The 14,396-nt window shown below is 44.7% G+C and overlaps 1 protein-coding gene across 3 annotated transcripts in view; it reads left to right on the forward strand.

The window, feature by feature from the left end:
- LOC124011125 (homeobox protein cut-like 1) overlaps positions 1-14,396 on the forward strand; it is a 223,162-nt gene that overhangs the window by 149,936 nt on the left and 58,830 nt on the right. For all 3 annotated transcript variants that reach the window (XM_046324186.1, XM_046324202.1, XM_046324194.1), the window contains exons 9-13: positions 3,814-3,862; positions 8,439-8,732; positions 11,966-12,024; positions 13,395-13,443; positions 13,542-13,632. In XM_046324186.1, coding sequence (XP_046180142.1) covers positions 3,814-3,862; positions 8,439-8,732; positions 11,966-12,024; positions 13,395-13,443; positions 13,542-13,632 — 542 coding nt within the window. The remainder of the gene's footprint in view (positions 1-3,813; positions 3,863-8,438; positions 8,733-11,965; positions 12,025-13,394; positions 13,444-13,541; positions 13,633-14,396) is intronic.

Below are 14,396 nucleotides of genomic sequence, written 5' to 3' on the forward strand. Positions count from 1 at the left end.
ACATATTTTATATGTTGGGAAGAATGGTATCATATGTGGAGTGTTGTATGAATGATATCCCCACCCTTTTAATTTTCCCTGGACTTTGTAACCAGGCACATAAAATACTGGTTCATGGTGCTCTACTAAATGATGTGTATTTCCTGAATAGGCTGTGCTAGCTAGGTGGATGAGTGTTATGGGTCCAGCAGTATCATTGTCTCTTGGGTCTGTGTGGTTGTTGTGGGTGGAAACTTTAATAAAAGTGGATAACAATATTTTGACGAGCAGCCCGGTCACATCAGTGTGAAGAATGGCCATGTTAACATGGCCTTCTATTCTCCTCCTCCGACACACACACACACACACACACACACACACACACACACACACACACACACACACACACACACACACACACACACACACACACACACACATACACAGCGAGAAGAGCCAAACCCCGGGGGCCATTTTGCCTCTCCAGCCGCAGAAAGGTTAAGCAACTACACCAGAAGAAAGAGGGAGCGAGTAAGTGAGGGGAAAAAAAGACAAAGGAGGAAAGCGAACAATCTCCAAGGCGACATTGGCTGTGCTGAAAGAGAACGGGAGGAAAATGAAAATCTAATGGGCTAAATCTGTGAAATGTCGTGCTGGCCCAGGGGGATTGGGCTGGGAGTAAGGGGGCACAGGATATGAAGGGAAAAGAGAGAGAGGGATAGAGTGGTGAAGAGGAATGGATTACCAGAGGCGTATCGTAGCGTTCCGGACTCGTCCCGGCCACAGAGCCCGACCAGAGGAGTTAACGGCTCATTTCCAACAGGCGGCGATGGAAAGGTCAGGGCGGCCGAGAGAAGAGGGCCCCGGCCCCTGGTTTTGACCAGAAAACCCCAACACACACCTTCAGCACCACTACAGGGGCCATTTGCACACCTTCGGTTCACTCTAGCTCAAGTCATCTGAGGTGGTGACGTTTTAATGTCAGGTATCGGGTTCAAAATGCATCCAGGGTGAGCTCAACAGACTACATCATATTCAGCACATTTTCAGTATTTATGATTAAGCATTCTGGATGAGTGGTAGAATAATTGTGGAGCCCCAACACCTTAACCTACTGCACTGTTCCCAAAGTCTCTGGGAGTCTTGTTTATAACTGTCTTGTTTATAACTGCACTGTTCCCAAAGTCTCCAAGTCTTGTTTATGGTAGTCTTGTTTATAACTGTTCCCAAAGTCTGTTCCCACTGTTGCCCAAGTCTCTGGGAGTCTTGTTTATAACTGCACTGTTCCCCAAGTCTCTGGGAGTCTTGTTTATAACTGCACTGTTCCCCAAGTCTCTGGGAGTCTTGTTTATAACTGCACTGTTCCCCAAGTCTCTGGGAGTCTTGTTTATAACTGCACTGTTCCCAAAGTCTCTGGGAGTCTTGTTTATAACTGCACTGTTCCCAAAGTCTCTGGGAGTCTTGTTTATAACTGCACTGTTCCCAAAGTCTCTGGGAGTCTTGTTTATAACTGCACTGTTCCCAAAGTCTCTGGGAGTCTTGTTTATAACTGCACTGTTCCCAAAGTCTCTGGGAAATTTTCTTGTTACTTCCAACCTCATGCTAATCGCATTAGCCTACGTTAGCTCAACCGTCCCATGGAAGGGACACTGATCCCGAAGAGGCGCAGGGCAAACACCTCCGGTCCTCTGGAGTCGGGGTCTGTACTGTGTGAATATGGTTCACTGTACACCCGGAGGGAGATGTTTGTTCACTCTCACTGGTCTGGATTTGGTTTTAACGCAGTCAGGTAGCGACTACTGTGACTGACTGTGTGGGGGTGTTGTGGGTGCCCAGACCTAGACAACCAAGACATGTTCCGCAGAAGGTGCTGCCTGCTCTGGTCTTAATCCCAGAGTCTCTGGCTTAGATTCCACATTTACTGACATTCTGCATGAATTCAATTGCATTTTTGGGGAAGTGATTTCCATGCATTGACTATTTCTATATGTATGCTTCATTACAGATGTCTGGAGAATCACAACAAATGATTTCCCTCCTTGCCTTGTATCCCTCCAATATAACAGTATTGTTGTAATGTGACAGTGTATTGTCCTTGTCCCAGTGTAAATGGGTTGTGTTGTAGCACGGCTGGGTGAGGGGATGGGGGTGAGTGGGGGATTGTGCATCGGTGCCATGACCACAGATCGCACACTGTTAATACATTTTATTCCCAAACCTAAATCGCTGATCCTCCTCTCAGCATTACAGCAGTATTTCCTTTCCCTAATTCCCAAATCCAGGCAAATCCAAAGGTATTTAATAATACTTTGCATCTGTACCTTGATTGAACTATCAAATTCCAATGCTATTTGGGTTGCATTAGTATCAAGAGCAGCACACATTGTTAATGCCTGGGTATCTTGTTAAAATCACAACACTAACTGGTTGGGAAAGCTTTTCCTCGTCTCTCTCTCCAGAAGCTTTTACAATTGGATTGTGTTGTCCAAACACAGAATGCTTTTAACAGTAGAGGAGATTTAATGTCATATGATTTAGACAGCAGCCACAGGGTTGTATTGGCCCCATGTGTGTTGTTTCCATCCACAACACTAGTTGTTTGTGGCCGTGTCTCAATCAGCAGTACCGGTATCACATTGCAATCTTTAATAGAAGCAGTTGATCTACAGTTTATTATGAATAACAATGCATCTCAATGATAATCCCTACTCATTACAAATATGCCGTGCACTTAAAATGTGACACGAAACCCAATTAACATAATTTAAAGCATTCAAAGTTATTATCTATAATTAGATGTTGCCATTAAATTAAGCATGGCAACATTTGGCTCCACTCAGTGTGTGAGCGTTGCCACAGCCTGAGCCTGCATAAATGGAAGGGGCCCACTGAGAAGAAACCGTTATCTGAGCCCTGCAATTCTGACTGGCTGGGGTAATTAAAAAACCAAGGGTAGAAGTACCACGTCAAAATACACACACACATACACACACACACACACACACACACACTCGCAATTGGTTGCATGATACAAAACCCGATAGTGTTTCTATTTGCTGGAATGGATGTAACACCTGTTCCTCTACCACGATAAGTGAATATCAAATTAAATGTCAAATATCACATTTTCAAACGCATGTTCAGTTCCAACTCCAGTGTAGTAAATCCTATTGAGTCACTGAACAATTGTCCAGTAGCTGACGGAGGAGCACAAAGTGTGGGATAATACTAACCAGTGAAGCATACCTTTTAACCCTGGGGTTAAGCATGGAGAGATGTGAATAAACTCCTAAGTCGAATGCCATTTGTGGGCTTGAGCCCAGCCACTAAACAGAATGGAAAAATATGATATGAGATTAGTGTGTATTAAGGGGGAGGCCTAAAAACGACATTAGTGTAATCCTTCTGTTTTACGGCAGGGCTTGTCCTCATGGCTCAGGAAGGGACAGAGTGGCAGGGAGACGGAAGGATTAGGGTGTAACTGAGAGGGTCTTAATGGGCATGGGCAGGGACGAGACATGCAGCAAGCCAACTCTAGAGGACGAAGCTCTCACTATCAAACACACAAACACATACATTAGGGATGTATTGTCAGGTTTCTGTATACAGTAGGAATCCAGTCTGTATATACAGTTATGGTTGTAAATATATATTGTATAGATGTATACAGAGTTGTGTGCAAATGCACGCACAGAACATTACAGTGCATGTTAACACACAGTTATCTATCACTCTACAAATGTACGCTATTTTATACTGTGTTCCATCCTGTTGGTTGTGTGCCAAGCCTTTTGTTTGCCTCCTTGTTGATTACATGCCCTGTTCTTTCTACAGGGGCGATGAGATTGAAGTGGTGATGTCAGACCTGAAGAGAGCCAATCAGGTCAGTCCCTGGCTGTTTTTAACCCCTCATCACAACCATCCTATCAAAGTGTGTGATGAATATGCAAAGATACATACTACTCATATACACCCTTTGGCCTTAGTGTCAGTGTGTATTTTTAAGCAGCTTGATACAGGAGTTGCTCTGTTTCAAATATGTTCAAAATTGTGTTCCAGAACATATGAAACATGGAAATTTCCAAAAAGAAAAAGTGAAACTAGCCTCTTGAAGAACAATACAGACACATAGGCTATCCTATTAGAGTGTGACTAATCTGGTGTTGCCTCTCCATCTTTGGCCCCCTTTAATGTATTTCTCCATGTTTTCTGCCCAGAAACATCATAGCGGTGATTAGGCATTATTTACACTGAGACAACCCTTTGATATCTGCCGAGAATATAAGCCAAGATAATGAGCAGCAGTGTAATTACTCTCTATGGGCTTTGGGTCTGGAGTTGAAAAATATTTTTTGTGAGGTTCATCAACGCCGTCTTTACCATGGGATCTTGTTTATATCTAGTTTGTTAGACTGTGAATTAGGGCCGAGATGATACCAGTATCGCTATACATGTCAGTATTGTGGCAAGGAAACAAAACGCGAAGCAGATTTAACTTATTTCGAAAAACAGCCCTAATTTTGAAAAAACATCATTATGGTGTCATCCAGAGTCGCATGTAAACTCAGCAAAAAAAGAAACGTCCTCTCACTGTCAACTGTGTTTATTTTCAGCAAACATAATGTGTAAATATTTGTATGAACACAACAAGATTCAACAACTGAGACATAAACTGAACATGTTCCATAGACAGAAACAGAAATGGAATAATGTGTCCCTAAACAAGGGGGGGGGGGGGGGTCAAAAGTAACAGTCAGTATCTGGTGTGGCCACCAGCTGCATTAAGTACTGCAGTGCATCTCCTCCTCATGGACTGCACCAGATTTGCCAGTTCTTACCCCACTCTTCCACCAGGGCACCTGCAAGTTCCCGGACATTTCTGGGGGGAATGGCCCTAGCCTTCACCCTCTGATCCAACAGGTCCCAGAGGTGCTCAATAGGATTGAGATCTGGGCTCTTCGCTGGCCATGGCAGAACACTGACCGTCCTGTCTTGCAGAGCACAGTGTTGAGATTGCCTGCAATGACAACAAGCTCAGTCCGATGATCCTGTGACACACCGCCCCAGACCATGACGAACCCTCCACCTCCAAATCGATCCCGCTCCAGAGTACAGGCCTCGGTGTAACTCATTCCTTCGACGATAAACGCAAATCCGACCATCACCCCTGGTGAGACAAGACCGCGACTCATCAGTGAAGAGCACTTTTTGCCAGTCCTGTCTAGTCCAGCGACAGTGGGTTTGTGCCCATAGACGACGTTGTTGCCGATGATGTCTGGTGAGGACCAGCCTTACAACAGGCCTACATGCCCTCAGTCCAGCCTCTTTCAGCCTATTACGGACATCGAGAACCCCCCAACCCCCCCAAAAAAAGCCCTTTGGCCGTGCGTCTATTACCAGAATGCTAATAAAATGAGCACAAGTAATAGCAAATATCCATGGAGGCTGCTAGTTAACGGAAATAAGCAAATTGCAAAGACAGGTAATCCAGCTCATTAAGTTATACATATATAGGTAGGAGCTACTGAATGTAATTTTTGGTGAGTTTGGACATTTCCAATCAAATGTGAATGAGAGACATTGTGTAAATGAACAAAGTTTTGGCACATGCTTTTCTGAAGGAAGAACAGTACTGGCTCTGAAGCAACATATGTACACGCTGTGTCAGTATGGAGTCTGGAGTCGTGGGCACAACAGGCCTGCCTGCTCTGTTTGGAGAAGAGTGGGAAGGAGCAGGAAATCAAGCCGTGGCAACTGTACAGATAACTCATCCAAAGGGCTTTGACTTCTCAAACACGGCAGAAAGCGAACACTATATGATGCCCCGTGACCTTATTTATTCAGCCACTTTTTAACTTATTTCACCTTTATTTAACCAAGTCGGCCAGTTGAGAACAAGTTCTCATTTACAACTGCGACCTGGCCAAGATGAAGCAAAGCAGTGCGACAAAAACAACAACAGAGTTACACATAAACAAATGTACAGTCAATAGAAAATCTATCTACAGTGTGTGCAAATGTAGAAGAGTAGGGAGGTAGGCAATAAATAGGCCCAAGAGGGGAAAATAGTTACAATTTAGCATTAATACTGAAGTGATAGATGTGCAAGTAGAGATACTGGGGTGCAAAAGAGCAAGAGGGTAAGTAATAATATGGTGATGAGGTAGTTGGGTGTGCTATTTTCAGATTGGCTGTGTAGTGGTACAGTAATTGTTAAGCTGCTCTGACAGCTGATGCTTAAAGTTAGGGAGGGAGATATAAGACTCCTGCTTCAGAGATTTTTGCAATTCGCAGCAGAGAACTGGAAGGAAAGGCGGCCAAAGGAAGTGTTGACTTTGGGGATGACCAGTGCAATATACCTGCTGGAGCATGTGCTACGGGTGGGGGTTGCTATGCTTAGATAACTTGCAAGTTAAACTTAGGGGTCGTGTTAACGCAGAATTCTGTGTTTTTCACGCAGGAAAAAATTATACATTATACACGGATCTAAAATGCTTCTCGGAATTTCTACTCGGTATCAGACAAATTTTGTGCTTCTGTTTTACTTCTCCACTTAGAATGCCCATTTTGTGAATTTTCATCTTTCAGCAGACAGCGCTCTTACTGATGTGTAGCTACTAAGATTAACTTTAAGCAAAACATTCGGAAATGTAGTTAGCTGTATTCTTTCTATGATGGAAGTTTGAAACATGCATTGTTTTTAAAAAAAATACATTTTTCATTGTAAGCTCATTTAGTGATGTGGCTGTCAGCCAAATAGCGTTGCACTTCTGATGAAAATTAAGCAATTTTTTTGCAGAATGTGTTGCACTTATGTATTTTCTGTTAAGTAAAACTACAGTTGCACGTCCTTGATCATTCTATTGAAGCAAAAAAAACATGACATTTGCATATAAAATGCAACCCCTGTCAATACAGAGCTGGACTTCCTCTCTCTTTTACAAACAAACAATTAACTGGCTAAACTGTTCTGGGGAACTACGGTAAACTTCACAATGTAAAATAGTGTGACAAGTGAAATGAAGAACGCAATCTGCTAACGCCTTCAAACTCAACTCTGGACCTCGAAGCCAGTTCCACTGAATTTTTGTTATTGTTCCCCTCTAATTAGGGACTAATTTAGACCTGGGACACCAGGTGTGTGTGCAATTAATTATCAGGTAGGACAGAAAACCAGCATGCTGACCTCATAGTGTAAGAGTTAGGTACCCTTGTCCTAACGTATTGCACAAGTTGACTGCAGGTAAGTACCTAAAAAGTATCTAAAAGATTAAAATATATATATTCGACGGTATTGAAAAACCATCCATACCAGGGTATACCGCCCAAGCCTAGAGACCAGGTAGTTGAAATTAAACAATCACTGAAGTTGATCAATAAGCACAGTTGGTGAGGTGATTAGTTGTCAGGTGAAGTGTGTGTGTGTTGTGTGCGCCTCGCTGTCACTTAGTTCCTGTAATCTACACACACACTCCTCACTACACACACACTCCTCAGATCTGCTAGCAAAGCGACAAAGAGGGTTTAGATAGGGGCGTTGAGTGAGAATCATTGGTGTCAGCCTTCTCCAGATGACACTTAATTTTCTCCACTCCCAATGACTGGGCAAGTTGCAGTGTCATTCCATCACGTTATAAATGATGGTACATTCACTTCCAATCATGGTCACATTTAGCTGTGTAATAATAATGTGAGAGACAATGGAGGAGGATTTTCTTTTCTTCTGTAGTGCACATTGTTAATGGTACTCTTTAGAAGAATATTTATAATGTGTGGGTATCTGTTTTCATCACACTTCAATATACGTTAGCCCTTGGGAGTAATATCTCACTAAAGGTTTTCCTGTGCATCTGCTTACCTTGTTTTTCTCTGGCTACGGCATAATTAAAGGGAGCCCACTGATTACAATTTATAATAGAATCACCCAGAACAATTATTTGGCATTATATGAAATAGCGCCCTCATTACCCAAACTTTTGGAATAACTTAACCGCCTGAAAAATGTAGCATTTCCATAATTCCATAAAGATGAAGGCTTTAGCTCCTAATATATCTAAAGGTTGAATGTTTAAGCACCTTCAACATGTAATGAGTCATTAGGATGCCTTGTGTTCTTCCCCCACTTGTTTTCTGATGTGGTTCAGTCATGATCTGATGCAGGAGGATATGCATGAATATACAAATCCATAAGAGTGAAATCGCTGTGGGTCTAAATTCTGTAGTCACTGTTCTATTTTAGAACTAAAGATGCATGTGTGCAATTCAAACTTCAACGTAAAATAAATGTCTATTAGACAAACATTTAGGTTATATTAGCAAATCTCAAGTTTAGATTTGGGCCTTGAAAAATGGCTGTGTATAGACTTGAGACCTACAGTGATCTATCTTCTAGTTATCTGTAGACAACATGACAGCGAAGGGTGGGATAGTGGGGAAACTTGTCTCTCTCTCCTTCACAGAGAGCTGAGGTAGCGGAGAGAGAAGCAGAGGCTCTTCGGGAACAGCTGTCGTCCTCCAACAAGTCCCTCCAGCTTGCCACACAGATCCAAAAGGCCCCTGACATGGAGCAGGCCCTGGAGGTTCTGTCGCGCTCCAGTCTGGAGGTGGAGCTGAGCGCCAAGGAGCGGGAGGTGCTGCAGCTGGCCGAGGACGTGCAGAGACTGCAGGCTAGCTTGGCCAACATCCGGGAGAATTCTGCCTCGCAGATAAGCCAGCTGGAGCAGCAGCTCAGCACCAAGGAGAGCTTACTCAAGGTTAGCCCCGTCACACCACCACAGTAACATTGAGGGCCCTGGTTAGTGCCGTAACGCTATGAGGGCCCTGGTTAGTGCCGTAACGCTATGAGGGCCCTGGTTAGTGCCGTAACGCTATGAGGGCCCTGGTTAGTGCCGAGGGCCCCTGGTTAGTGCCGTAACGCTATGAGGGCCCTGGTTAGTGCCGTAACGCTATGAGGGCCCTGGTTAGTGCCGTAACGCTATGAGGGCCCTGGTTAGTGCCGTAACGCTATGAGGGCCCTGGTCAGTGCCGTAACGCTATGAGGGCCCTGGTCAGTGCCGTAACGCTAATAATACATTGATTTCATATAGTACTTTTCATTACAAGTAAAAACTCAGTCTCATAAAACATTTAAACAAAATAAAATGAAGGATGTGGCAGTTCTTTGGCGATGGTCTCCCACAGCTTTAGATGATAGGCAGTTCACAAATGTAGTATCTTGAGAGGAGGGAGCATAGATGGTACAGCCAGGCAGCGGGGTATAGACAGACAGGCCACGGAGCTCTTTATTGGGCACCTCATCATCTTTGATAGTCACAGCTTCTCCTCCATAGGTAGGCTAGTCTGGTCATCAGCAAGGCCTCTGGTCAATTTCATAACATGAGTTTAGGGGTCAGTTAGGAAGAGTAGGCCTAACTACTGTGTATTCATCTGAACTTGTGTGCCATGTAAAACAATAAGTGGAATTTGTCAATAGTAGTTTATAGTGCATCAGTGTGCCTCCAGGTAATGCAGTTATATATTGTACAAACAATTGGTGGTTTTAGTTCTTGACTCCTACTGTAAGCACTACCTTTCAGCTTTAACTGAGAAAAACAGTATTTTACAGCTGAAACATTTCAGTTGACTAATGCGTAGCCCTAAACCCTCTATCCATAAACATTACAGTGGTTTTACTGAACTCTGCGGGGCACCTCTCATACGGCTCTGCATTTAGGACTTGACTGACAAGTCTTTGTATCTGTGACGACTGAACAGACATGTCATATCCAGTGAGCTTTATGCACAGAGACTGAAGTGCTTGTCTATCGGAAGTTGTCGTGGTATGGTGTAGCTACATGGTAATGTGTGAAGATTGCACAAAAGAGAAAGGAGCAGAATTATTATGAACTCTTCTCACTGCACTGAGCCATCTCAAATGTACATTTACATTTAAGTCATTTAGCAGACGCTCTTATCCAGAGCGACTTACAAATTGGTGCATTCACCTTATGACATCCAGTGGGACAGTCACTTAACAATAGTGCATCTAAAACTTAAGGGGGGGGGTGAGAGGGATTACTTATCCTATCCTAGGTATTCCTTAAAGAGGTGGGGTTTCAGGTGTCTCCGGAAGGTGGTGATTGACTCCGCTGTCCTGGCGTCGTGAGGGAGTTTGTTCCACCATTGGGGGGCCAGGGCAGCGAACAGTTTTGACTGGGCTGAGCGGGAGCTGTACTTCCTCAGTGGTAGGGAGGTGAGCAGGCCAGAGGTGGATGAACGCAGTGCCCTTGTTTGGGTGTAGGGCCTGATCAGAGCCTGGAGGTACTGAGGTGCCGTTCCCCTCACAGCTCCGTAGGCAAGCACCATGGTCTTGTAGCGGATGCGAGCTTCAACTGGAAGCCAGTGGAGAGAACGGAGGAGCGGGGTGGCGTGAGAGAACTTGGGAAGGTTGAACACCAGACGGGCTGCGGCGTTCTGGATGAGTTGAAGGGGTTTAATGGCACAGGCAAGGAGCCCAGCCAACAGCGAGTTGCAGTAATCCAGACGGGAGATGACAAGTGCCTGGATTAGGACCTGCGCCGCTTCCTGTGTGAGGCAGGGTCGTACTCTGCGGATGTTGTAGAGCATGAACCTACAGGAACGGGCCACCGCCTTGATGTTGGTTGAGAACGACAGGGTGTTGTCCAGGATCACGCCAAGGTTCTTGGCGCTCTGGGAGGAGGACACAATGGAGTTGTCAACCGTGATGGCGAGATCATGGAACGGGCAGTCCTTCCCGGGAGGAAGAGCAGCTCCGTCTTGCCGAGGTTCAGCTTGAGGTGGTGATCCGTCATCCACACTGATATGTCTGCCAGACATGCAGAGATGCGATTCGCCGCCTGGTCATCAGAAGGGGGAAAGGAGAAGATTAATTGTGTGTCGTCTGCATAGCAATGATAAGAGAGACCATGTGAGGTTATGACAGAGCCAAGTGACTTGGTGTATAGCGAGAATAGGAGAGGGCCAAGAACAGAGCCCTGGGGGATACCAGTGGTGAGAGCGCGTGGTGAGGAGACAGATTCTCGCCACGCCACCTGGTAGGAGCGACCTGTCAGGTAGGACGCAATCCAAGCGTGGGCCGCGCCGGAGATGCCCAACTCGGAGAGGGTGGAGAGGAGGATCTGATGGTTCACAGTATCGAAGGCAGCCGATAGATCTAGAAGGATGAGAGCAGAGGAGAGAGAGTTAGCTTTAGCAGTGCGGAGCGCCTCCGTGATACAGAGGAGAGCAGTCTCAGTTGAATGACTAGTCTTGAAACCTGACTGATTTGGATCAAGAAGGTCATTCAGAGAGAGATAGCGGGAGAGCTGGCCAAGGACGGCACGTTCAAGAGTTTTGGAGAGAAAAGAAAGAAGGGATACTGGTCTGTAATTGTTGACATCGGAGGGATCGAGTGTAGGTTTTTTCAGAAGGGGTGCAACTCTCGCTCTCTTGAAGACGGAAGGGACGTAGCCAGCGGTCAGGGATGAGTTGATGAGCGAGGTGAGGTAAGGGAGAAGGTCTCCGGAAATGGTCTGGAGAAGAGAGGAGGGGATAGGGTCAAGCGGGCAGGTTGTTGGGCGGCCGGCCGTCACAAGACGCGAGATTTCATCTGGAGAGAGAGGGGAGAAAGAGGTCAGAGCACAGGGTAGGGCAGTGTGAGTCCCATGCTAATGCACTGGGACTCCTTAAGAAAACATATTCTATACTGTGACTCTCCAAATATTTCCTTCCCAATTCATTGGTCCTCATTGCGATCACTGTAAAACCACCCCTATTTATACAGAGTTGTCCCTAAAGTGTATACTTTCCTTAATTTTCCCATGCCTTGAAATAGCTAGTGTGTTCTTTCCCCACGCACTGAGCCCACTTGATTATACACTTTTACGCTCTGTCCTCCCAAGAGTACACTCCCCAAGTGTACACTTGCTTAAGCACTCCTTAGTGCCCCATCTTAAGAGAGTAACTAAGTGTCTCTCTTTCCACACAGCAACTGGAGGAGAAACTGCGAGAGCAGGCAGACTACGAAGCCATCAAGAAAGAGCTCAGGTAATTCACTTTCCCCCTCAGTCTGCCTTCCCTCCCCTCAGCCACAGGCATCAGTTCAAAAAACCATACACATTAACCAGGTCAAATTAATTCCTGCCTCCAAGCCTATACTTGTGATGCCACAGAGTGCAAGTATGTGCGATTCGGACACCCTGCCAAACCACCCTGAAGACTATCATTAACCTTTAGATTTAGCCCTGGAATGTGGACTCGCTGAGTCTGAGTATTATTGGCACTGGTAGTGCCTATCAGACATGTTAGTTTGATTGGACAGTAGGACTTTGCGTTCAACCTCTGTTTGCCACTGCTTTCTTATCTAATCAGAATGTTTGGGGTCTGGAGATGGGAAGCTAAAATGGCTGTGCTGTACACTCATTAAAGGGGTATGTACTTGGATGCTTTCTCCCCAAATGTGGGTTTAGTGTCATGCTCTTCTAATCTTTTCGCTTCTTTTAAAGCTGCAATATATAACTTTTTGGGCAACCTGACCAAATTCACATATAAATGTGCGCTGTAGATCTGTCATTCAACCAAGGAAATCTGTTATGATAAATGACATTTTTAATCTTTACTCAACACACACGTCATGAGCTTTATTGCGCCATATTCAGTTTTCTATGACATTGGCTTGTATAAGCTCTAGCATTTCTTGTATCCCAAGATGACGGTGAACAGTGGCTTCAGTTTTTTTGGTGTTGTGCTGCATGTTATCTCAGTCCAAGTCAGTAACAAGAAGGCTAACTAAGTTAAGATTTGCAGATAAGATAATTGGACGGCACTGCCCATGTTTAGGGTATTCGGGTGGTTTCTTACCAGGATTTAACCATCTTCACTCGTCTGGACGGCAGGGCCGTCTGAACATTAATTTGGTAACTGGATTTTCAGGCATAATATTCCCAATTGGAAGAAGTCCTAAAGGTAGTATCAGTGAATGGCTCTGTTTGTGAGAGTTTTCAGCACCACTATGATGGTCAGCCAAAGAGCTATTTGTGGGAATTTGTATTGATAGCCCGTCTGTGGTCCCAAAGGGAAGCATTCCTCTCCTAATAGACTAAAGTGTCTTTATTTGCCTCCCAACCTTTTCATAGACGCTTTTTCCTTTATAGATAATATCGCCTGAAATCCAATTGGCACCCAGCACATGATTGAATAATCCATTTTAATTACTGTGATTGGCTCTAAGGATTTCATTGCATTATCAGATTTTGATGGTCGGAGCAGAGTGAAGGACTGCCTGTCGCTGATGTAGATGTTCTGTGGGGGCTGATAGCAGATAAATGTCAGTCCTGTGGTGCTGTGTGTATTTGTGATCTCCTTTTTGCAGTGGGTGCAGTAATAAAGTGGTCCATTTCTCCTTGTTTACTTCACAGTATCCTAAAGTCAATGGAGTTTGGCTCTTCAAACTTCTCCTCAGCACAGGTAAGGAGGCTGAATATTGCATTTGAGTTTTATTGGAACAATATTTAGACGATGTATCTTATCAAACAAGGTTTAACAATTTCCTATCTCTGTGTCAGGACTCTAAGAAGCCTCTGGAGTTGTTGTTGAAGAATCGAGGCTTGCAGTCTGAGAGCTCCTCCCTGCGCCTAAACAGCAGTGAACTGAGTGGTGAGTCCTTCAAGCGCTCTCACTCACACATACACACACATACATAACTAGACACACGTACACACACACTCACACATTATTTATTAAGGTGACTTATCAATCAGACGTCTGCTGTGGACTATGTAGTGTTTGTTTGCCATCTTGAACTTGCCAACTGACCAAGTTGAACATTAGTTTTCACCATTTTTATTTGTTTAAATTTCCTTAAAGCTGAGCTCCGCATTAGGGGAAATAGATGGCTGCCCACAGGTGTTTTTGTTTTGTTTATTAAACGGAGAAGAGGAGCGCCAGCGTTGTGGTAAAAAGCAGTCATAATACCAGAGGGGGAAAAACTGTGTTTGATTTCAACTTTAACCAGTATCAAAGCAGCCAATCTGTTATCGGCAGAGTTTTTTTGTGATATGCATGTAGACACGACCACAAGGTCAACTCCTGGTGTGAACTGCCCCCGTCAAGGTCTTATTCATGGGCTGGAACTGAACAGGCTTCGTAAGCACTGATAGGGTTGTTTCCAAAGAGGGGGCTGATGTTTGGTTGAACTCATTGAGCCTAATTCAGTGATGCACAGAGCCCTATCATTCCACCATTGATCTCTGAGGCCTTATCGCCTTCTCTTGTCACAACATGCCAGCTCTTTCAATTGCATACCCCACATTCAGCTGCCTTACACAGACCCATTAATGGCTTTTCGTCTGTCTCCATATCTAAAATCCTGAGACTCAAGGATATCTGTCATGAAGAGCTTTTTGAAAATGTGGACATTG

The sequence above is a fragment of the Oncorhynchus gorbuscha genome, linkage group LG02, assembly GCF_021184085.1.
Source record: "Oncorhynchus gorbuscha isolate QuinsamMale2020 ecotype Even-year linkage group LG02, OgorEven_v1.0, whole genome shotgun sequence".
Classification (NCBI taxonomy): Eukaryota; Metazoa; Chordata; class Actinopteri; order Salmoniformes; family Salmonidae; genus Oncorhynchus; species Oncorhynchus gorbuscha.